The following is a 25,452-nucleotide window of genomic DNA, read 5'->3' as shown; positions in this document are numbered from 1 at the left end:
TCACTTCTCCAGAAAGAAATAGCAACTCAACGCAGCACAAGCAACTTGCATGCTTGATTATTTTTTACTACACATCACATTTTTCCAAGCATGCCACTAGGTTTTTAGCTTTTTTTTTTTTTCAAATAGGTTTTTCCTATCTTATAGGATGAAAATCAGTGCATGTGTGTGTAAGTGTGTGTGGTCTCTGACAGGGTGGCAGCACAGATAAGAGCATGCTGAGAGAACGCTGCTTCTATCAGCTTCCTGAAACACGGAGGCTTCCACAAACACTGTGAAGCTGCTGGGTGTTAAATCACTCCAATTATAATTTGCTTCATATTTCCTTTTTTTTTTTTTTATTTGCTTCTAATCTACAAGTAATTACACGGTTCCATTCAATATGCTCAGCTAACAAACTCCACCTTATCAGTGTCAATAAGGCCTGTAGGGAATCAAATGAACAATCCTATGATCAACTCAGCGAGTGGATGAATTAATTTTCTGGCCATTAAGATGATGAAAACTATAAATCACTGTTCCATCCAATTTTGTATAAAGATGAATATAAGACATGTAAATGAGAAATGGATACTAACCACACCAAAAACATAAATGAAAAAGAATATGTTAGTCTAAAGTATTTATTTCAAACCCATATTTCAAATCCACTTTTCCCGTCTTCCAAGGTAACATTTATTTTCACAGCTAAATAAGATTTTAAATCACATTAGATTAGTAAAGAAGACAAACAGCGGTGAAGTTAAAGCATGTGCACACACACACACACACAGCACACCTTTAATTACTGTTATTAAGTGCATTTCTCATGGAGTCTCTTTGAGTGTTAATTATATGAAAGAAAGAAAGTTGCAGGTAGATGTATAAATGTGTATACAGAGACTTTACTTGGATCTTAGGCTTCTATCTGATTTCCTGGTTTTATAGGGGACCCTGTGACACCCTCAACCCTGCTGATAACACACCCACATCATCTGCTCACACAAACGGTCCTGAATGAAATAAATGAACAACCTTGAGACCTTTTACTGGGATTACTTTTAACTCAAGATGCTACAGTTAGCTGATTTTTTTATTTAGACATTTAATATCCGCACTGATGTTTTTTTTTTAATGTTGTTTTAATCTACATTTTTAATCTGCATTAAAATAAAATAATAAGTCTGTCCGGGGAACAGCATAAGCAATGATCTATTTTTTAATTTTTTTGGGTAGCATGAGTAGTGTGACAGCACAGCAAAAAGTATGGCTGTAGGAGGTCTGAATGGCAGATCGGTGTTCCGGTATTTGACATCTTTATAACAACAGGCAGAACTGATTACCATTAACATAGAAGGTACTCACTCTCTAACCTTTGGCGACCAATAACATTAGAATGAACTTTTATGACCTGAAAACACACTGTGAAAGGGTTAAAGTTGTAAGACAAAAACACGGACAACATCCAGACCCGACAACACTGTGGTAGCGGCCTGTCAATCACAATGTAGCCACGCACTAAAGCATCCCCTGCTTTATGGTCTATTTGACTCTAAATGGGACCATAATTTACTAAATGAACATCATGCTATATTGAAGAAGACTTGAAACTAGCGATTGAGAGCATAAACTCATGTTTACAGTGATTACTGAGGTAATAAATCAAGTGAGAAGTAGGCTCATTTTCTCATACAATCAGATTTATTTTTGCAAACAGGAGTCACCCCCTGCTGGCTATTAGAAAGAATGCAAGTTTAAGGCACTTCCGCATTGGCTTCACTTTTCAGACCCGGGGTTGCCGCCTGCCTAAACCTAACCTAACCTAACCTAACCTAACCTAACCTAACCTAACCTAACCTAACCATACCTAACCTTACCATAACCATAAGAGTCGACAGACTAAAAAACAAATCCACTGACACTGTAGTCTTGTCATAAAAGCATGTTATTGTTTTGATTGATGTGCCCTTAGGTCAGATCAGTTCCGTTCAACACATTGACAGCTGAACTTTAAATCCACCTCAAGCTGTTGATAGCAAGTGAGTGTGTGTGTGTGTGTGTGCATGTTTGAGAGAGAGAGGAAGAAGCCGCCGCCAATATCTGCTATCTGAGGTCAAAATCCGTCTGTCTGGCTCTCAACCTCTGATTTCACTCTTCCATGTCGCAGACTTGAGTGAAAAAACCTTTTGATCGTCGATGATGGCTAATTCTCCGACCCCGAGGGTTTGAGCTTGCTTAATTACAGCTTCAACACACACAGAGGCGCAAAACACACACAAACACACATTAACACATACATGTATGGCTTATAAATACGCACAGAGCTGGCTTGTGAGGGCAGAATAGGCTTAATTGCACAAGTCCTTGTGGTAAGACCGCAACCGGTGTGTGTGTGCGTGCTTGTGTGTGTATGTGTATGTTATGTCTGTGTGTGTGTGTGTGCGTGCGTGTATATGTGGGGTTGTGTGTTGCTGCCGAAGAGATAAAAGGGTAGACAGCACTTTTTTTTGAAAACAGGAAATGAAGAACTGCCAAATTGCTGTGGACCCCCTCAAGGCTACTCATTATGGGGTTAAAGTGATGCACACACACACACACACACACACACAGACACACACCGCTGTGTTTGAAGACTCTCTGTGTCTTCTGACACTCTGTTCTACCTCTTTCCACCCTCTATCTCTGTCTCTCTCACCCCCGCTCTCTCTGTCGGGGCAGGTCTGAGATGAAAGTCAGCCCAAGTCTTTTACCCCCCGAGGGTATTAATCTTCTAACGACCACATAATCTCCAATAAATAAGCCTTCTGTCTTTAGCGGTGTCATTACCAGGTAGAGGCTGCGCAGTTCTTTGTGTCACCGGTAGAACACAGTGATTGTACTGGGCAGCTCCCAGTATGAGCGTGTGAATTTAAAGCACTTCAGCTGACATTTATCTGTACAATTTGTTTCAAGGCCTTATTTTGCAACATTTGCTCGACTTGTTGACATTTTTGCAACCTCCTCCTCCTCCCTTCATTAGCTCTGTCTTCATCTCTGTTTTTCATTTGGTTGCATTTGATTGCTCTTTTTGTCAGCAGAGGAAACCCAATATGAAATTCCACATAACTATGGGAAGACAATTTACTCTGCTTCATTAAAAAATGCACAATAACAAACCCATTGACCTCAAAAATCCACACAATGTGATTTTAAGTAGACCTAAAAGAAGACATCTTTCATCAAAGCTCCCTGGCATACAGTGACAAGTATAATACCTTAATATCACAAACTTCAAAGCAGAATTAAGTCTGTATTGATATGGACTGCAGCCAACTGTGATAGACTTAGCTAGAAGTCATTATGGGGATGTTTACACCCTGGTGAAAGGAGGGGTTGCCATATGGAAATTCCCCGATCAGCTCACACAAGCACATATACATTAAGTAGATAGTTAATGTTAATTGTCAACACTTCCACATTTTTTGGCAGGCGCGGCAGGCACCCATCCATACCTGCCAGTCAGTCTGTTGTTATTCATCCTTGTGTTTGTATTCTTTGTGGTAATGCTTTAAACCTTACTGTGTAAGCACATTGTGCATTCAAAACTAGGACTGCCCACTAATAAGCTGATAGTATCTTGTTCGGTTAACTAAGAACATTTAGGTGATTAGTTGTTTCTTATGGGAAATGGGCTATTCGTCATTGGTCATTACTTGAAAATAGCAGTCACGTCTCTGGCACCACAATCATACTGACAAAATATGCTTTGGTCTTTTATAAGGAGTAGATTTTTACTGCCTGATTGTAGTCTGTGGTAGGTCAGTTTTCCCCCTTTTTCCACCCAGAGTGGAATGCCCAATTCCCCACGCACTGCGGTCTTTGTCATTCCTAACTCTTGTCGTCGGCCTCAGGAGGGGTGCAGTGTAACATTTAGAAGAGTCACAATATCTCCAAGATCCCACTCCACTTCATGTGGAGTCTAGGACCAACCAGTCCAGTAGCAGTCGCTGATACAGCAACATGCGACAAGTTCAATGGGCCAAGTCACAAAGGGACCGCTACTGGGAGATGAACCCAACAGCCTATACTGTAGACCCAGCCAGTTCCAAGATTAAAAACACTACATATAATAACGTGTAATTTATTGTTATGAACGTGAGATAATGCTTGGGGATAAATCCAGTTCCTACAACCTTTGATTAGTGGCCACCGTGTGAATGAACCACATATTTAGATGTTAAATCCCAAAACAGAAATTAACCTACTTCAGACATTCTTTATGTACATGTACGCTAAACCTTCCGGCTACCAACTTCGTTTGGATTTTGGAGTATCAGATCCTTAGCTCTGCGACTCAAACGTAATGGTAACACATGAGCGGCACAAACTGGGGCTACACTAAACCTGTTTAGTGCATTAAAAGGAATAAACCAGTGGCAACTTTGGCACTTTTGTTGTTGTTGGACCATTTAATGGATACCACATGGATAACCCGTGTTAAACAGTGCTCTCTCTGTCTCTTTTTCCCCGTCTCATTGATTCAATTCTATTCATTAATTTCATTGAGAAATATAGAGCCAAATAACTCTCTTACTCTGCATTGTTCTGTGTCTTCCTACTTCTATGTCATTCAGTACGATTACCCATGGATTGTGTGGGAAAAGGCTTTTCACCATCAGTGTTTAACCCCGTAACGTCTATTCATTACGCCGGTTGATAATGACTTCCTGCCTGATTAAGTAATAGGCCAATCAGTGGCGAGGGAACTTGGCCAGGAAGCGAACCAATGAAGAAGATGAAGAATGAGGTTAGAGGGTGGTTTGTGGGCTCTTCCATGGCACTTAATTTCTGATGACAATTAAATCAGCAGCATGTGGATCCAGGGGTCTCTGTCATCCTGGTTTTGGTATTTCTAAAAGGAAAATCTGTTTTCCATTGAATCCTTTCTCTTTCTTCTCTTGCTTCATTTTTTTTCTTTCAAACAACCTCTCCCCTTTTCCTCTTTTCCTTTAAAATCTAATGATTCATAAACAGCATATGCAAGAAATGCTTGTTATACATACAAAAGGCATTGATGCTGATATTGTTTGACTGGAGCTGCTGGTAGCTGATGTTTTTGCCAATATTTGAGACTAGCTTTGCCCATTTTGTCATTCTCAATATCTCACTCTAAATAAAATATCATTTTGGCCCCATACAACAGCTAACCAATATATTGCTCTAAGCCTAACATAAACACACTCTCACATATAATCCATCCGCTTCCAGGCAATAAACAAGTTCCAAAGTTAATCAATGCACTGCTTTATCCCTTAAAAAAAAGCCAATTCCTTTTACAGACCAGAGCTCAACTTGCCAAATCCAAGCAAGATCTCAAACACATGTTACTCACTGTGACCGCCTGCTTGTTTGTGTGTGCATGCACAACACCTCAAATCCTGCTGTTTTCCAGCCAACCAAGCAGCGACTCTATCGCACACACTATTACAGAAGAAGAGATGGTCATCATTAGCTCCACTTCACATGATGCAGATGTACATCTAAAGAAAATTATCCAACTAAGATCCTTTTCTGTAAACACAGTTACTGTGTAATTGTTAACAACTTCTCACTTCTTCAGGCCTGCACATGTCTGTACAAAGTTAATGCTAACTAAATCAAACTAAAACTAAAACTAAAACAGTAGAAAATATAAATCTAGCAAACTATCTAGACACAGACAAGAAGTTAACGGACAAAAAGTGCCACAGTGATACTTAAATAAATGCTGAGATATTATATTATGACTTAGATTAATGATCTGAATTCTTACAGGTAATAAAACTTCAACCAAGTGGGTTTGTAGATAAAACATGAAGCAGAAAACAACTAACATTGTGGATTTCCCCTCTATCAAGTCTGTCATTTACACCTCCACCATCTCTGGTAAACAACTCACTCTAACAAGATTCATTTTACCATACATTTCTATCTTTACACTGGATGGTTGTGCCTCTGATTCTAACTACTTTGTTTCGTTTCATGCCAGGTTTTCCAGTCAAGTATAGGTCCACGATAGAGGCCTTTAACAAAAACACCCACCACAAAGTGAACATAATTGTGAATTGTGAGGATATTATAATCAGAGAAATCTTCTTACAATGGTCTATAATCATCAGAAAAAGAAATGAGACATTTTCATTCAGTATAATACCATGTCATTAACAGTACAGCGGCCATAATCATCAACCTGTGCGCTTAATAATCTGCCTGAAAAGCGTCAAAACACACCTCAGTTCACTGAACGTTTGGCTCTGACTTTCAATAATCATTCCAAGTGTGTGTTCAAGAATTTGGCCAATCCACTTTTAAGTAATTATAAGTGCCCCTACTGTCTGTCTTTTCAGAAGTGAATTATGAAGGAGGAATGTGCTGCTGGCATTTTGTCTCCTTTCTATGATTTGGAGGCAGTAAATAGAGGGGTGGTGGCGGCAGCGCTGTCAGTCAATTCACCTTCAGCTGAATCAGACCATGAGTGTGTCTCAAAACTTCTAAACAGAGCTCACTGATTGGAAAAAAAGATCTAAAAACAAGGAGACATCACTGTAGTTACAATGTATTATCACATTACTACAGTCCAGGCTCACACATCGCACTACTGACATGTTTGTAAATTCCCATTCTCCTTACATGTCTTTATCAGCGCTAAAGGAAGTCAAACTCACTGAACAAAGTAACCATCAAGGCTCAGATATCAGGAACTAAATCAGTCAGATGTGTCTAATTTGCAACACGATGACCGTCTAAGTTTGATGTGAAAATAAACCCATGATTAAAGTGATTTCAAACTTTGGAGACAGGCGCAAACCCCAGACAACAGCTGGCCCTCGTATGCTCACTACATATCCGTTTACTCCGACCCCGTCCAACTGCAACATCGCGGTTTATCAGTGGGAACTATGTTTTCACAGGAGTGTCAAAACATGCTTTGTAGCAACTTGAATTTCCATCGACAAATCAGAGAAGTACTAACTGGGGCACACAAAAAGCTCAAATATCACCTACAGTAGAAAGGCCGCAATTCACTCAGGAAAAGACTTCATGTAAATACTTAATTCTTTAAGTAATGTGCAGATTTTTTAAGCAGCAGAGAATCATCACACCTCCAGAGTTACATACGTACATGGACAGAGCACTATAGAAAATGTGTGTTTCTGTATACGTGCACATCTGTGTGTGATGTTTCTTCATCTCTCTTCATCTTTTGATTGCTTTAATTACAGACTTACTGTCAGCTTCCCACTCTGTGCGCAGGAAAAACAAACTCTTAGGGCACATGAAAAGAAGTCGTACACACACACGCTCACGTATCACACACACACACACACACACACACACCTAGCCCAGCTCCAGTCAGTCAGTAGGCTCTTTGATTCTCTGCCTGCCGGTGATCTGTCTTTCATCGTCTCCTCTCCCTGATCCCTTGTTCCCCTCTTTAGCTCTGCTGGGGCAGAACATCTCTCTGTCTCTGTCTCTGTTTATTTTGCAGTGGCTGTAGGTGGGAAGCCTAATCTGCAACCAGGAATCCGTCTGTATGTCTTATTGCTGCCCTCTAACTAACCTACAATAAAGGGATGGCAGAACGATGCCATCCGCTCAAGTAAAAGCTATATATTAGGATAAATGTGTGTTTTGGGGGAGTGTACTTCTTATGGTGTTGCCTTGTTTTTAGACAATACACATTAAAGAATGTACAAAACACTCCAATTCAGCAGTGGACAAGCCTTTTGGGAACCATTGAGATATTAAAGCTCTCATATAAATGACCTTATCAAAGAGAGTTACTGTTGAAACAATGGCTTTCAGTAAAACAAATTGTATTCACATTGTTGATTTCTGTTTGTTTCCAGTTGGCATTGCAATAATAAACCGTAGGTGTGTGTTTTCACCCTTTGCGGCGAGTTCATAAAACAAATCTGAGGGCTCTCGGAGTCTTTCTTGCGGGCGGATAATTCTCGCTGTCTGAACAGCAGCTAGTCATGATGGATGGAGGAATCTTCAAAGCGCAAATCCTCATCAATCCATTGAAAAAGTAAAGACTTAAGAATTTAAGCACTTACTTTGAGGGTTGAAAGTTGCAAACCAACAGAAGCATTCACGCCTACTTCTAGTAATTTCAACCTGCCACCAGCCACACCTACACCCATCTGCACAGGTGCCCCGACCAACAACACAATCCCTCACAATGCTTACCACCTGCCAATTGGTTGTTTCACCAACCAAGCCAGAAACACCACAGTTTGGTGTGCAAGAGTTCCTTTTTTGCACCAGCCAGCACACACAATTTGTCACGTATTTTTGTGCATAAACTATGATTTTCAAGACCTCACCTAGTATTTATGCTTTTCCACAATGTAAGACATGAAGTGCCCGATCTCCCTCCACAGACTCCGTATAGAATAACTTGATGACTAACTGAAGTAGGTTCCCCATATACAGAGGACTCTTCAGTAGACACAAATTAGACCACAAACCCCAATTTGATTAAACTTGCTCCCGGGGGCCTGCATGGAGAGATTTCATCTGCTGATTTAGTATTGGCTTTTTGAACTGTCTGCGCTGTTCATGTGGTGAGAGTGAAACTCATGATTAGAAAAGTTTGTTTTGCCAGAATTATTGCATGTAAATTAAAATATAATGAAATGCAGCTACCTCCTCATTTTGCTGGGGACCTCCTGGAGGCCCCTCGGGGAGTCCTGAAGATCCACCGCCTTATTCTATGTTAGTTGTCTGTCCTGGAGACTGCGAATTACTGTATGCAGCAGTAATGAGTGTATATTCTCAGATGAAGCCTTTTGTTTGCTCAGTTTGCATCTGTTTGCGCTGTTTACACAATCAGTGTTGAGCACATACAGAACCTCAACATACTGATACAGACTATATAAATGATAGATTCAAGTTAAAGCCTGTATTTCATCATTTAATTATTTCTTTGTTCATTTCAGAATAAAAGCTGTCAGGGTAAAATCCCACTGATAGAGGTAAACCATCTTATAAATTAGCTGTACTGTATACATTAGCACCTATTTTCAGTGCTTTTATTAATCTCAATGAAGTATACCAATGTCTTTTGTTTCGTTAAACTTTCACTTTGGAATATACTTTATTGCAATAACTTTTTTTTATGTTGTTCTGTGAAATAATAATGCACATTGTGTCAGCTGCTCTTTCGTTTTACTAGTACGACTTCTCTGCTGTCTGACTTGAGTTCTCTATAACGGAGGAAGAAGCATTTGAGTGAATTCTTTTTGTACTTTTTCCAGATGTCATAAAAAGACTAAAAATAAATGTCAGTATCCCTGTAGGGATGACGTTGACACTGACATTTTAGTTCCTTTAGATTGATCTCCTACTGGATATTTAGATTATCCCTATAAATCTGTCTTACATTCAAATAGATGATTATTACAATCCTATACACAACATGTGAAGGATTCGTGCACATGGCCCTGGGTCTGGTAAGGCAGTTTGGATGAAAGCCTCCACCAAACAGTCCTGCCATAAATTAGAAGTAGTAACCTAATGAGCTGAAATAACATCACTTCCATACGTAAACTCTTTCTGATTTCATTTTAGATGTGTGAAGCATTATGAAACATTCAACCCTAACTGGCCTCCTGAGCTCTATAAATTTCTCAGCGGGGGGAATGGATATGCTGTGCGGATTGGAATCAGCTGTTATACATAAATCTCAACAATAACTTCCACAAGACAAACACAAGAATCCCTTCCCTTTGTATGACATCACCCCAAAATAAATAGGGTCATTGTGTGAATTCTAGTACCGAGCAGCATTAAGCGACAGAGCGGCGAGTAAGTCAACAAATTACCTATTCACTTCAGTCTAGTACAGGATGATCATGACTACAGGCGCTGGCTTTGTTACTTTTTCTGCCTTCATCCCTTTAATCCTTAGAAACCATATTAACTTCTTTTGAAGATGAGTTACACTCCCTCCCCTGTTTCTTCTCTGTGTCTCCTTCGCCTTTCTACCTGTGAACATGAAAGATTCAATGGCAGCGGAGACGCTGAGCTGGGGGCTGCAGGGGGAGAGAGAGACACAGATAGAGAGATAGAAAGCGGGAGAGAGTAAGTAAGAGAGAGGGAGGGAGGGGGGGAGAGAGTCGGATTGATTTCCACCTCCAGCAGCTATAGTTCAAAGTCAGCCAGCAGACTTCAGAGGCTCGGCAGGACTCGGCATGTCCCCAGCCGGGCCGAGCTGCCTGTCTGCGGGCAGGACTTCCCCCAGTGGCCCCGGGGCCCGGGACAGTCAGGCGGCACCAAGAAAACAATTATGCAGACAGAGGAGAAAGGTGTGCAAGGTCACACATTTTCTCAAACACACTGCCAAAAAATACAGTAACATAGACAAAACTCCCCAACACTGCAGGACTGATTTGGCCAAATTTAGCAGCATTAAAATGATTTCTTATTGAGATAATATAATAATCCAAACGCCTGCCTTTGCTTCTGCAAGTCCTTCTACTCTATTAATCAAAATCATCCCAAGACAGTGAAGTCAGTTTTTATATCTGCAGCATGTTTGGGATTCAAACATCACAGCCTTGTCAAAAAGCAATCCAGGCCTATAAAGTGTGAAGCTGGTGATGTGAGAGACAATCTCATTTGTCTTCCACCTTGGGCTACAACCTTTGCACCAACACGCACAGTATCTTTCACAAAACTTCAGAATGTATATTAGGGATATGCCTGTTGCACAATGTACTTAAAAATGTATTTCATGTAGATATGACATTCATGCAAATAACAATATTGGAAATATAGTCATCCAGTCCCATGCACTTGATAACAAACATCTGCTTTTAAAGCATGAGATACTTTGACCAGTTGGAATCAGCCTGTCAAATAAATAAGATGACATGTAAAAGTAAAAAAGCAGTGTTTGTCACTTTTGCAGTAATTATAAACTACAGTAGATGTAGGCTATTGTTTTTCTTGCATGCATCAGCAGTGTTTCTGTCCTAAAGCCTACATTTCCTATAGAAAAAAGTATCAATTCATACCTATTTTAAGTAAAATGACAATAAAGCACATGCTTGTTTGGCATAATAAGTGTTGCTCAGGAATTTCCCCAAAGTCTTGCAGCAATCCGTCCTTGCATTCCTGAGGGCAGAGCTGCTCAGACGTCTTACCTGGAGCTCAGAGAGGGGGGCACGCTGGTCTGGTTTCTCTGCGGGCTCTGCAGGCTCTGCTGGCGGGGGCGATCAGTCCTGGTGATCGGTGAGGTGATCAATCTCTAGCACGGTGGCGGATAAGCATCGCCGAGGGACTGTCTGTATGTCTGCGAGATTTTACTCCACTCAGTCCAAGTTTGTGTCTCTCAGCCTCCACTTTGGTGCATGTCGGTGTGTCTGCAGGCTCCTCCTTGATGAGGAGAAAAAAAGTGAGAAGTTTTCTCCGCCCTTGAATGAGAGACAGATTAACGTGTCCCAGGTAGACTCAATTAACGAGCTGCAGGCTGCGACTCAACTGCGCCATCTAGTGTCCACAGGGCTGTAGTGGCAGCACCATGGAAGTGGCTAAACTGAACTCAAGTCTGATCATCATATCCTCCTGAGAACCGAGTTAAAAAAGTGTCTTCCAATTACTTTTTCTTGTGATTTCCTTCCTATTTAGGGTTAAAAGAAAATCTTAACAATGTAGGCTTGTTAAACTTTATTTCTATTGTCCACTGTAGTGGACTACAGGACTATTTCAGTGTGAAAAGACCAAAAAAATTAACAGATTATGGCTGTAGAGTGATATTAAACCAAGAATACATTCAAATTGATAAATAAAAAAACACACACATGCCATATCACTGGAAAGCCTAGGATGTCCTCTTTACAATACACCAGGGGTTGATAGAGTAGGTCAAAAGAGTAAGAGGTTATGCATGTGGACAAAATGTCCACTACAGAGGACACATGTCAATGGGCTGGGTCTCAGGAGGATAAGGAAAACAACTACCAAGATTCACCCAAATTACTTAAAGGCCTACTTTACTGTACACCTTTACAATAATATATGCAATACATTTTATTACACGTATGGACACTGATCTGTATCGCCAAAAGTAAAGTGTTGAAGGTTTCTGAATATGTGTGTGTTTCTATACTGTGCATGCTGCCTTTCATATTATGGCTGCAATTAACTATTATTATTTTGATTACCGATTAATTTGCCAATTGTTTTCTTGATGAATCAATTGATAGTTGGAAAATAGTGAAAAATGCTCATTACAAGTTTCTAGGGTCCAAATTGACATCTTCGGAATATACAATAATAATAATAATTCAAAATAATAATTCAAAATTGCTCATTCTTTTGGTTGAGCAGTTTAAAATATAATGGTATTAATATTATTGTAATTTAAGACAAAGAAAAGCAGCAAAACATCACATTTGAGGTATTGAAACCAATTAATTTTGGTATAATATGTGATGCATATGCAACTAATATATTATATATTTTAAAGTTATACTATTACGGCTGTCATTACCATTACTGCTAATATTGCTATTACTTTCACAATAATACTGATATTGCCACAACGATATAATCCTACCTACTACCATGACAATGTCAGATTTGGTGCAATTTGTTTTTGGTGCAGCATGGTTAAATCGCTCAGTATGCAGTATCAGCAGCATGACATTATATCAATAATAACCACAATATTTGTAAGTGGACAGAGAAAAGTTACATATTCCTACTATCACTATTAGAGTACTTTACATGAAGGCCAACCCACACACACAAACACCTTGTTTCAGATGATAAAATGTCTTTGAAACAGAAGCTATAAATTAGTTTGAGTGTGTGTTTGTGTGATGTGGATGACTGGTGCCTGTTGTCTGAGTTGGACTAAAGCTTGGACTCTAGTCTTCCTGCTCCTCCTCCTCCTCCTCCTCCCTCTTTCCGCCGCTTCTCCTTTTCTCAGCCACAGGAAGGGTGAGATAAAAGAGGGGCTTTGAAAACACTGGGAGTCCTGTAATTAATCACTCTCCCTCTCTGTCTCTGTCTTTCCCCCTGTTTCTATTTTTCTTTTTCTCTGTATCTCCCATCGACTATCTCCTCCATGGTCACTCTCTCTTTTTTCTTTAACTTTCTCTGTCCCTCTCGCAGTCTGTTTCCTTCTCTCTGTCTCCATCCTCTTCTCTGTTTTCTTACTTCTCCCCGTCTCCCTGTCTACCTCCTCCTTTGAGAGGCTCATTGATGTCGATCCAGGGGCTTCCTGACTGAAAAGGAGGATGAGAGGAGAAGAGATTAGATGAGAAGAGAGGATAAAGAGAGGATAACAAGAAGACTGATGAGTTCTGCTGAGAGAATGATGGCTGCTCTGTCACAGACCGGACAAAAACACGTATTAAGCAAAACCTGTATTTACTATGATGGATGGTGTAACACAAAAACACATGCAACTGATGCTGCATAAGGTGAAATGGGGTATAACAAGATAGGATATGCTGAGATAATAGGACATATATAATATATGAGACAATATAATGACACAAGCTGAGATACATGAGGCAGAATGTGACAAAAAGAGATTAAACAAGATCAGATATGATAAGATGAGGGATTATTTGATAAGGCAACATAACATACGATGGTATAGGATTACATATCCTTTACATACTGCATGATCCCTGTGGGAATACATGGTTCTTTCAGCATTAACTAGTAGGATGCAGCAAAGAAACAAGCAATATATATATAGCAAATACAGTCTAATACGTCTGATAAAGAAAACAAAACATATGAGGTATGAAAAACAGCATTTATGATAAAAAAGATTGCCCCAAAAAATCTATTTTAAAGATTATTCATCTTTTTTGAATCCCGTGGGCCATATTCACATGTCAACATGTATATTCACTCTTCTTTCAACATTAGAATAAGCATAATATGGAAGACCCTGAATTTAATTTACTGTATATTTCTAGTTTACCCAATATATTGACTTCATGTACTGCCTTTTATTGAATTGTGTTAAACAAAATATGTTTTAGAGTTATGATTACTTGGTCCATGAATAAATGTAATCATCAACTGTATATATTTTGAGTCTGTACAAAGGTTAAAGGTCAACATGTTGTGGATCGACGTTTAAAAGATTCAGTATAGTAGAGCAGCTGTCACAGGACTGGTTGTCCTGTATTAACCCTCCCTCAGCACAACATCAAAGTACTGTAGCTCAGAGAAGATAGCAGTCAGTGGAGGCCTAATTTGCTGCTTGGTATAATGAAGAAACTTCAATTTGCAGCGAAATCATTAAAAGCAAACTTCCTCATGCTTTTTATGTCCCCCAAGGAGGCTCGAACTCTGAAAGAGGAAATTGAAAATATGGTCTAACTGTTCTGAACTTTTCAAGGATGAAATCAATGCAATATAGAAGAAAAAAAAATGCAATAGCTTATATTTTTCTCCTGATATTTCATATTTATCTAATTATCTTTATGGAAAAGTGTACAATTATACCACGGAGCATAAAACCTCCAGGCTTATGATGATAATAGAAACACATTTGTACATTACTTACTGTATATAGAATGTTACATTCCCACTGAACAAACATAAATAATACATATAAAAGACTAAAGGTATGCATCACATCACATGTAACAAAACAACAACAATAACGTCATATTGAGCAAATATTTTGGCACAACCATAGCTGAAATATCATTCTCTTAAACTTTGTAATACTTTTTTAATTATTATTTCTGGAAGAACACACACATGCTGTACAAATGGACCTACCACAGACTCTTTGACCTTGCTAGCACCCCTGTTATATCCCCCAATGCACATTGTCTGTGAGAACACACATTCTCTAACTACTCTTCAACAAGGAAGCAAAGAGCCGGTTGCCATGGTAACTGCCGTGTCAGCTAACCTACTTTTGCATGAACGAAGGACATTGGTCGATGGGAGAGAGGTGCATGGTATAGGTACATGGAAGAAGATCCACACACGCACACACACACACACGCTATATATTCATTATATTTGATCGTCTCAGGCAAACAAGATTTAATCTGTCTCCAGAGTAGTCAATGGGAGAATGCTTGTGTTTGCAGAGAAATGATGAAAAAGAATGAGAATTATTATTGATATTACTGATAAAGACGAGGATAGTATAGGAGTATATGAAACCCCTAAAGGTAAACTAGGTTGATGCAGAAGAAGAAAAAAACACGTAAAATATATAATATTAATGCAGTGTCAGCTCAAGTTTATTTTTATAGCTCATCATCACAAGAATTTCCCAAGGGACAACATTCAATTACAAAATAATTACGTTGTTTATTGCAAATATTGCAGCGCGGTATTCAGCAAAATAAAATACAGAGCACTGAAAGCCCATTGGAAACACATAAGAGGCCTAACTAACTTACCGTGCCGAGCCTTAAGCAACCACTCACTGACCCTCTACCCTTAGGAAGGAAAAAAAAAAAAAGCAATATCAAAATTGTGAAGGGAAAACTGCCCTCACAAGGACTGCTAAGCATGCCATAATGTGCCGGTCGGCGCTCACATCACACACATAACCTGGACATGGACATGCTGTTTTAAATATAATAAAACTGACAATTCCAACACTTGCATAATGCATTATCTTCGAGTACATCATTACAACACCGAGTGAGCCTTTACATTTGTATCACAGCATGCACATTATACAGCATCGTAACAGCATGTGGTGTGTATCGTTATTGAACAAATGTCAACCTTAGCAACATCTCACAAAGCTGTTTAACCCTTGTATTTCCAAAAGCTAGTTACCATCCCTAATTGACTGGTCTACTGTTTAAACAACATCCACCGTTTGTGTGTTATTGACAGCACTGCGTCTACAGGGAGCCCTGACTATGCTGCTTAAATGGATTGAGGGGATTTCCGTCCAATAATCATTTTTTGTTCGCCTCTCCCTGCAGTTCCCCTCTAATTCTGAATCATTGGCTGTGGAGAATTGTATTAAGCAGATGAAACACGCTGGGCATGAGACATGAGTGGCTATGATAAAGAGAGAGAGAGACACCATGAATTTGGGCTTGTTGCCAGCACTGGTGGGCCGCTGCGCTAGTGAGGCATTCAGAATCAGGGCTTGACAACAACAACAACACACACACATTTTAGTGGCTGAATTACTGTAGCATTGTGATGTTCTGCAGCCATGGGGAAAGCTATGATAAATGGCAAGTCTCTGTAGGTGGGATGTAAGGGGAGCTTCGTCTTCCAGCTGAGCTGAAAAGGTGCAAAAAAAAAATCTTCAATAAGTCATTACTGCTGCAAAAGGCTTGACCTTCACTTGATTTTTGAATTTTTTCTTTTTCTTCCAGTTCAATTGCAGCCACTAGAAAAGATTAAATTAGTGTTGCTTTGATTTGTGTTTCTTTATACCACATAAATTAGTAAATTAATTAGCACTTCAGTCTCATTTCAGCTTAATCACTTGGCCAGATTTCATTATGTTACATGTATTTCAACTGTCATTGTCTGAACCATCATTCAGACTATTTTGCATACAACATGTGTGGGTGTGTTAATAACACAGTACCGTTATTATAGAATAAAATAGCAAAACATTTGCAATACTGTGACTGAGTTACGTTGTTGTGAAATGAAATACAGCATACAACATTTTTGCAGTATCTGACTAATCAGTGTAAATGCTGTGGGTTGCACACCGCACACACACTCCCTCTTTCTCATTGTATGTCTAAGCAGTCCACCCTCGTCTTTTCATCGTGGGTGGTAAGTAGTGGGCCCACCCCTCACCCAGGAAGGCGTCACTGTGTCACACATACACACTTGTACACACACACACACAGGGACAAACGTTCACACACATTTGGCTCAATCACTCCCTACGCCTCTAGGGCTGAATGTGAGAGCAGAGCAGGTCTGAACAGGTGGACAGGCAAAGCACGCCTGCAGTCACGGCTGAGAAACAACACACACACACACACACACACACACGTCCTTCTCCTTAAAGTGTGTTGTGTCCATCACATATAGGACATGACAGTATTTATGCTGAGGTTTTTACCGTTATCTTAAAATATTTAACAACCCCCACCATTTGATTGAATATAATCCTGCCTGTCATCTATAAATACACTATGGCTGCTAATATTGCATCTGTGAATTATAACACGGTGTACAGTTTCTGCAACCCCCACTGAAGGTAATTATCCAATAATATCCCTATATAACACATTACACTGTACCTGATGATACGTTTTAATGGTAGCCTATATTCTGTTTAATATGGTTTCACTTGACTACAATAATCCTATAATCTCTTCAGGTATAAGACTTTTTTTTTTTTATAAAATTGTGTGTCCATTTACCACACTAATAATTCCAGGAATACCATTCTTGTAATCTTTATAGTCTATATTAGGGATGCACCGATACCGATACTGGATCGGACATCGGGCCGATACTGATTCAAACAGCTGGATTGGGTATGGGTGACAATGGGGCCGATCTATTCAATTCAGTTCTATGTTTATACAATTATATACTGGAATTTGAATTCCTGTTTAAGTTTTGGCCAATTTCTTGCTGCATTAAAAAGGTTTACACTTGAATTTTAATTCCTATAATTTTTAAGATTTTTTACCAAGTTGTTGGTGTGCTATTTCTTATTTTATAATGTATTTATTTCTTACATTTTGTCTTACAAAGTTAGAAAAGCATAGTTTAAGTCAAGCCTGATGTTGCCTTACACATAAAAGAATGATGTGAGGCAGTGAGGCACACAGTTTATTAATTAAACACTGGTATCGTATCGGTCGATATACCCAAATCCCAGGTATTTCTATTGGTATTGGGACTGAAAAAGCTGGATCAGTGCATCCCTAGATGGGGGATTACAGAACATTTTCAGTTAATATGTATGATACATTTTTGGAGATTTAAAGTGTTCAACCAGGAGAAATAAAAACATCACATGATGTCCACCAGGCGTCGCCAGAAACCAATTTTTCCAAAAGGCCTGTTTTTCATCTGGATGTAGTTACTGAGGTAATGAAAAGGATGTCAATATGCCTGTCAGCTGGGTATCACACGGGGAGCCTATTTGTCCAAGTCAGTTTGATACATATTAATAGAAGACAAATAAAAACAAGCAAAACAACCAGAAATGCTATCTGAAGCGCAAACATTCATGTTGCTCAAACTTGGGTCACTTCTCTAAAGAAATCTTATTCTCATTGAACATACTGAACAGCAGTAGCTGATGATTTTGTGAATTGACGCCCGGATGTATTAAGTTTATGAGCAGGTGAGATGCTGAACACCTTTCAACATCCTCTCAGTTTAGTTTAGTTTGTGCGTATTTCTTTTCTTAACCAGTCGGTGTGAAGGTGTGAGGAGAGAAAAAACCTGGCTGGTAACAACTCTCTCTCTCTCTCTCTCTCTCTCTCTCTCTCTCTCTGTGTCTCTGTCTGTATCAATCTGACTCTCTCTCTCTCTCTCTCTCTCTCTCTCCCCCCCCCCCCTCTCTCTCAGTCTGTATTAATCTGTCTTTCTCTCTCTCTCTCTCTCTCTTTCTCTCTCTCTCTCTCTCTCTCTCTCTCTCTCTCTCAGTCTGTATCAATCTGACTCTCTCTCTCTCTCAGTCTCTATCAATCTCTCTCTCTCTCTCTCTCGCTCTCTCTCTCTCAGTCTCTCTCTCTTTCTCTCCCTCTATTCAATATAAATAAAATAAAAAGAACAAAATAAAAAAGAACAAAATAAAAACAAAAACATATATATTGTCTCTCTCTCTCTCTCTCTCTCTCTCTCCCTCTCTCTCTCTCTCTCTCTCTATCTCAGTCTCTCTCCTTCTCTCCCTCTCTCCTTCTCTCTCCCTCTCTCTCTCTCTCTCAGTCTCTCTCCCTCTCTCTCTCTCTCTCCTTCCCTCTCTCTCTCTCTCTCCCTCTCTCTCTCTCTTCTTCCCTCTCTCTCTCTCTCTCACTCAGTCTGTATCAATCTGTCTCCACCAGTTCGTGAGCGCGCAATTCTCCGCGCAATTCTTGATCTGCGCAAGGAGGATGATGATGATGATGAGAGCGTGACCTCACCGCTTTCTGCACAGCTGCTGGAGAGAGAGAGAGAGAGAGAGAGAGAGAGAGAGAGAGAGAGGGAGAGACACAGAGAGAGAGAGAAAGCACAGCAACAGAAACACGTTGAGGAGAGACGCGGAGAGAGGAACGGAACAAGCGGAGAAACATTCCCAACACTCGGGTAACCGGGGTAACCGCTCGGCGCCCAGTATGATCTGCACCTCCGGATCATTTCTACCGTACAACACGATCCAGTCACACTGAAGAAGCCCAGATGCTCACCCTCTCCGCCGACATGGACGAGTCTTCGTCTCTGCTGGATCTGCTGGAGTGCTCGGTGTGCCTGGAGCGCCTGGACACCACGGCCAAGGTGCTGCCGTGCCAGCACACCTTCTGCCGCCGCTGCCTGGAGAACATCGTCAGCTCCCGGAACGAGCTGCGCTGCCCGGAGTGCCGCATCCTGGTGGACTGCGGGGTGGACGACCTGCCAGCCAACATCCTGCTGGTTCGCCTCCTGGACGGCATCAAGCAGCGGCCGCAGCGAGGAGGAGGAGCAGGCAGGCAGTCCCTGGCCGGGGGCTCGCTGCAGGGCTACGCAGCCGGGATATGCGCTTCTCCCCCGGGCAGTGCGATCAGAGAGCTGCCGGTAGCCATCCGGAGCTCTCCTGTTAAGGTTGGTCACTTTCCCATCATGCATATGTGCCAGTATCTCTCTCTGAAGACCACTAAGCACCCCAAACAATGTTGACATGTTTCACCAATTTAATGAATCCTTGTTTATCCACTAAATCACACACTTCATAAAACATTTTGAGAGTATAGTCAGGAGCCCATTTTCACAAAACACAATAACAACTTTAAGATTGCTTCTGCTGCTGCCCAGTAGCCTGTAGCAGCAGGGTTTTTAAGTTTCCTATTGTTTATTTCTGATGTTTGCTGGAAATTGGGAACAGTGTGTTCAGCATGCTGCCTGCACAGATATATCCAGCTGCTGTATGGTTATATGGATGCATATTGATAGACTATGCTCTGATTGTTCACGCAGTGATTGCAGCATAGATTGTTTGAGAACTAGGACCAGGAACAAACTTGGTAGCAGAGACCATGGATGCAAATGTATAGACTATGCTCTGATTGTTCCCATCATCCATATGTGCAAGTATCTCTCTCTGAAGACCACTAAACACCCCAAACAATGTTTGCATGTTTCACCATTTTATGAATCCTTGTTTATTCACTAAATCACACACTTCCTAAAACATTTTGAGAGTATAGTCAGGAGCCCATTTCCACAAAACACAATAACAACTTTAAGATTGCTTCCACTGCTGCCCAGTAGCAGCAGCAGCAGCAGAAGATTTTTAAGACAATTGGTCAGACGAATTTCCCATTGTTTATCTCTGGAAATTGGGAACAGTGTGTTCAGCATGCTGCCTGCACAGATATATAGCTGCTGTATGGTTATATGGATGCAAATTGATAGACTATGCTCTGATTGTTCACGCAGTGATTGCAGCATAGATTGTTTGAGAACTAGGACCAGGAACAAACTTGGTAGCAGAGACCAAATTATGGTGACATGGAAACAGAGCAAGGACAGGAATGTGCATGAATCCTTGTTTATTCACTAAATCACACACTTCCTAAAACATTTTGAGGGTATAGTCAGGAGCCTATTTTCACAAAACACAATAACAACTTTAAGATTGCTGCCCAGTAGCCTGTAGCAGCAGAAGCAGCAGAAGAGGATTTTAAAGACAATTGTTCAGACGAATTTCCCATTGTTTATCTCTGATGTTTGCTGGATATTGGAAACAGTGTGTTCTGAATGCTGCCTGCACAGATATATCCAGCTGCTGTATGGTTATATGGATGCAAATTTATAGACTATGCTCTGATTGCAGCATAGATTGTTTGAGAACTATAGGACCAGGAACAAACTTGGTAGCAGAGACCAAATTATGAGACATGGAAACAGAGCAAGGACAGGAGTGTGCACTGCTGTGGCTTTGTCATATCTGATGACACATAGATCTATTGACCGAGGTATTGTTGTCTATTGATTGTTTTGCTGAGTTATCACCAGTTGTGCCTGTGATATTCTCTGATGTGACACTACCTTGGCATCATAATGAGGATGTGTTTCCTGTGATGCCACTGAGGTGTGATAACTAAACTGAGAGAGGAAGAGAGACAGACAGACAGAGAGGGTCACCTGTCTGTGATACTGTTGCTGCCAGAGTCCTGGTGAAGCCCAGTTGGCCACAGGCTGCAGCAGTGTGAGGTTTCATAAGGCAGAGGAATGGAGAGTCTTGTTTACTTGCTATGCAGAGCATCCCATGCTTTGTCTCGTGCTGTGATGTGAGAGGTGTTGAGGAATGGGGCTGTAATGTAGCAATTAGACAGAAAATGTGATAGCATCAGCACCTTGCTGCATGAAATGTTGATTGTCATTTTGCCTCCAATTGGAATAGATCTTACACACCAATCTTGAAAACCGTCAGGCAGTTGTGGTAATATAGAAATACCTAGTTTTATTGCATTTTCATTTCCTAGAAGCTTATGAGGTGGAAAATGTATGGCTGCAATTAAGAACATTTAAAACATATATATATTAGATACCTTTCAATTAGATGGGGTTTTTTTCAGTTCATCAATTTTTTTTTTTTAATCTATGTATTGTCAAACTAAGTGTTGCATAATGCACACCTAGTAGACAGGTGCGTAGACAGATGGTCCATGAACATATGGGCATATTCTATGAAACATCAAAAATTGAAATTTTGTCTGATGGCAGCCAAGAAATCCCCAAATATATATTACACAATCACATGAAACAGAGAAATGAAAGCAGCTCCTCACATTTTTCATCCTCACAGCTTTTCTTACTTGTTTTTCTTTAAAGAAAGACAAGATTTCCAGACTCAATACGTCATGTTGTAACTTGTTAAGACGGATATACCGTATTTGTCTAAGGTGAGCTTGTGTTGTGTGCTGCGTACTCATAAATGCAGTGGGATTTCTCGGGAGTTGGAGTGCATGAGGGTGGTCGTGGGCAGGTGTGTTCATGTTTCCCCTCAGCAGCAGAGTTTAGCGACGTTCCCAATAAGAGGGACGCGATGAACAATCAGGCTAACAAAGGCGCCGCCATCCGCTTTCACACCCCCCTACTCAGTACAACAAGACTTATCAGGCGAGCTAGCCATTGATTGAAGCAGTGGAGCGCTTTGGTGTGATGAAGTGCAGCAGCAGTGAGCAGTCACTCATTCATGGCGATGAACAGGAATCCAAACCCTCAGTGACATTTCCACTAACACTTAACACTCCATTTCAATTCACTCAATAAACTTTATCGGTCCCTGCAGGGCAATTTTGATGCCTTGAAGAAAAAAATGCGCACATACAAAAGAGACATGCTGCAACATAGGATTATTTTGTATTTATTTTTTGACAAGTGCTTATCGTAACTTCCTATAGAGCCCATAGAAATATAATAGGTAGAGCCTAAAGAAGGTCTGAATTTGACCAACAGTTTAAGGGATTCACTTTATCGTGTCATGAATCAGAGAAAAGCAGCAACCAGAAAATCTCTGATATTTGAATTTTATATAACATAGTGAAAAATTGGAAATTTCTGAAGTTGTGTGGCTGAAGGAACTTTTAACTTATAGGGACCACATGCACACTCACACACATACACACAAAAAATATACACATTGCACACTACACATCTTTTGTGGTGGCCAGGCTGTGTTTGTTTTGGCCCGAGGGGAGAGCACTTCACTGTGGACCTTGCCTTTATTGCCAGTGTGAACACACACACATACACACTCACACACACACACACACACACACACACACACACACACACACACACTTATAACCCATTACCCTCTGCAATCCCCTGCAGTCACTTTGCCCAAGTCTCCTCAAGGCTCCCTTGGGACCAAGGCTTGGTGATGAAAGTGTGAATTAATCTGCTCTAACAGTGGGGTGTGTGTGTGTGTGAGTGTGAGTGTGAGTGTGAGTGTGTGTGTGCATTTGGAAGTGCATCCCCCTGCACACAAAGAGCAGGGGTCTTGCAAAGGGAGTTAAATCTGAGTTTGAGTGACACGCTAATGCAGTACCACACACACACAGTTATTAAAGGAGTCACTCGGGTCACACAGAACACTCTACGTCAGGTATTAGGGGTTGTAGATGAAAATGAATGTGTTGCTATGGAAATGGAAAAAGAGGCAGACATGCTGAGTCAGCTTTGTTCCTTGCTGTCTGCGCTCTTTGAGCCTCTGTTGCCGACTTTCTTCTTTGACCGATAAGATCATTTCTTTTTTTCCCACTGTGTGAAGTTGACTTCTCGGAAACAGATAATTTGCTGGTCAATTTAAAAAACATACTTAGGGATAATCTTAACCCCAATAAAAAGTTTACAGGAATATTTCACTATACCACTGCTAGGTCAGGCACTGGGGCAAGTATTCAAGTACTTAATCACTTATATCATATGGCAGATTTTTTTCGTCTTGCTCTTTTGCCCCAATGGACAAATGTTGAGCCTGTTAGCAGCTGATGACTTGGCAGCCCCTTAACTAGTCCCTCAGCTGCAGTGTTGTACATCCGCCGTTGCAGAGATGACTCGACACTTGTTCCTCCGTTCACAGACATCAGTGTGAAGACACATACAGTATGCAAACAGAAGAGGTGTTTTGACAATGTAACAGTGCCATGTAAACTGAATAATGGGACTGGATATTTGTGAGAAATGGAGTGGTTTTGCTTTTTCAGATTAGGACAAGATGTTGATCAGAAACCAGTCTCAGTTTAGTCTGTCTATTAGAAACATTTTGGGTTTCACACATTACCAGGAAAAGCAAAGCTATACATCACATCGTGATAGTATCGAATTGGGAGATAGGTGTATCGTCCCAGCCCTGTTGCATATGAGCAAGAAAATAAAGTTAAATATAAAATGCTGATTGCAGAATAGTTTATTTGACTGCTAGTCATTTTTCATGGTACAGGAGAGTGAATCTGACATTTCCTGACATTACACTGGTATATGATTTGATTATTATCTAGGTTTTTCCAGGTATTTATTAACATCACAGCAGTTGATACTGCATGTCTCCTGTAGCTATGGTGACTGCTGTCCTTGTTACTTTTGCCAAGAAGGTCATGTTTTCAGTCCTGTTGGTCTGTTGTTTGTTTGTTTGTTAGCTGGATATTTGCCAAAATATGTTATCAAATGTCAGCCTTGGTGGAGGTATGTAAGCACTCTGCAACTGCTCTCTAGTACGCTTATGAGAAAAACACTTCAAAGTGAGTGTTCTTTCTGTTTTAATTGTAGCTCTGTCTTTGTGCCATATGTCATCCTGGACATTTCTTGCCAAATCAGAGCTTTGGAAAAATGGAACAAATACAGTGCAATACATTTGTAGAAACCGTTTACGGTCTCATTTTTCTACAGCATATGCCTTTTGCATTGATTTGTTTTTATTTGATCAGCTGTCAGAAAAGTGCAAAGTTTGAAAACATGCAAATATTCAAGACTGCACTTAACTGAGGCATTAGAAATGTTTCATACCTAGCAACGAAACTGGTGGGTGACTCATACTGATTCAAGATCTTTTACTGGTCTTTGCCGGTCGGCCTTGGCAGGATATGTCTAGGAGTGTATAGTTCTTTGAGAGTGGGGGGCTTATTGATTATGTGGTCTCTCTTTCACACCTTAGTGACTAAACCAGGTTGCTGCTTGGTATTCATAAAGCTGATCTATTTATCTATTCAAGCATCTGTCAAGGACACTGTAGGTTTTTACAAGTGTCTGGGAAAATATTCATTCAGATATGCTGAAAGTATTAAACATCATGTATTTTGATTATTTCAATATCAAACAAGAACAAGAATCCAATATATTCTCCATGTTCTCATCAGATACAGACCACTATGATGGGACTCTAGAGAGCTCTGACAATCAAAATGTCAAATCAAAATCAATTTTTGTTAGACACCCCAATGTAGTATTAATAAATCATCAAATATGTAATACTGTATATGTAGTTATATTCAGAAACCTATTGAAATTTGCTGTTTACACTCCACCTGTCCAGTTCCCAATCAAAGCAGTAATGATCCCAACCCTTGATCCTCTCCCTTACCTGTATTTACCTGGGGTTGCTCTGGTGACACCCGAGGTTACCACGGAAACGTATAGCAGCAACGACGCCAGCTGCTTTCATCTCTGGAGTGAGATATTGCTTTGCCCTGTCATTTCCATGTGTACGGATTACGTTGGGGTTCCACAAAGGAAGTATAGTCTGTTACCAATCCCTGTAATGATCCTTTGAACCAGAGTTTTTGTGTTGTATTGTACTAAGGAAACAAACACACA

The 25,452-nt window shown here is 40.4% G+C and overlaps 2 protein-coding genes across 4 annotated transcripts in view; one reads left to right on the top strand and one right to left on the bottom strand.

Annotated features, from left to right (window-relative positions):
- edar (ectodysplasin A receptor) overlaps window positions 1-11,336 on the bottom strand; it is a 37,891-nt gene extending 26,555 nt beyond the window's left edge. The window contains exon 1 of the mRNA XM_074659666.1: window positions 11,151-11,336. The gene's annotated coding sequence lies outside the window, so the exon portion shown is untranslated. The remainder of the gene's footprint in view (window positions 1-11,150) is intronic.
- A 7,654-nt stretch (window positions 11,337-18,990) lies between these two features.
- LOC141782855 (E3 ubiquitin-protein ligase SH3RF3-like) overlaps window positions 18,991-25,452 on the top strand; it is a 104,910-nt gene continuing 98,448 nt past the window's right edge. For 2 of the 3 annotated variants that reach the window (XM_074659664.1, XM_074659662.1), the window contains exon 1: window positions 18,992-19,734. In XM_074659664.1, coding sequence (XP_074515765.1) covers window positions 19,336-19,734 — 399 coding nt within the window. In that variant the 5' untranslated portion in view covers window positions 18,992-19,335. Of the gene's footprint in view, window positions 19,735-25,452 lie in introns of all 3 variants that reach the window. The other variant, XM_074659665.1, reaches the window with a different exon arrangement.

Source organism: Sebastes fasciatus, chromosome 14 (assembly GCF_043250625.1).
Source record: "Sebastes fasciatus isolate fSebFas1 chromosome 14, fSebFas1.pri, whole genome shotgun sequence".
In the NCBI taxonomy this organism is placed as follows: domain Eukaryota; kingdom Metazoa; phylum Chordata; class Actinopteri; order Perciformes; family Sebastidae; genus Sebastes; species Sebastes fasciatus.
The sequence above is the reverse complement of the archived record's forward strand: the minus strand, read 5'-3'. Positions and strand labels throughout refer to the sequence as shown.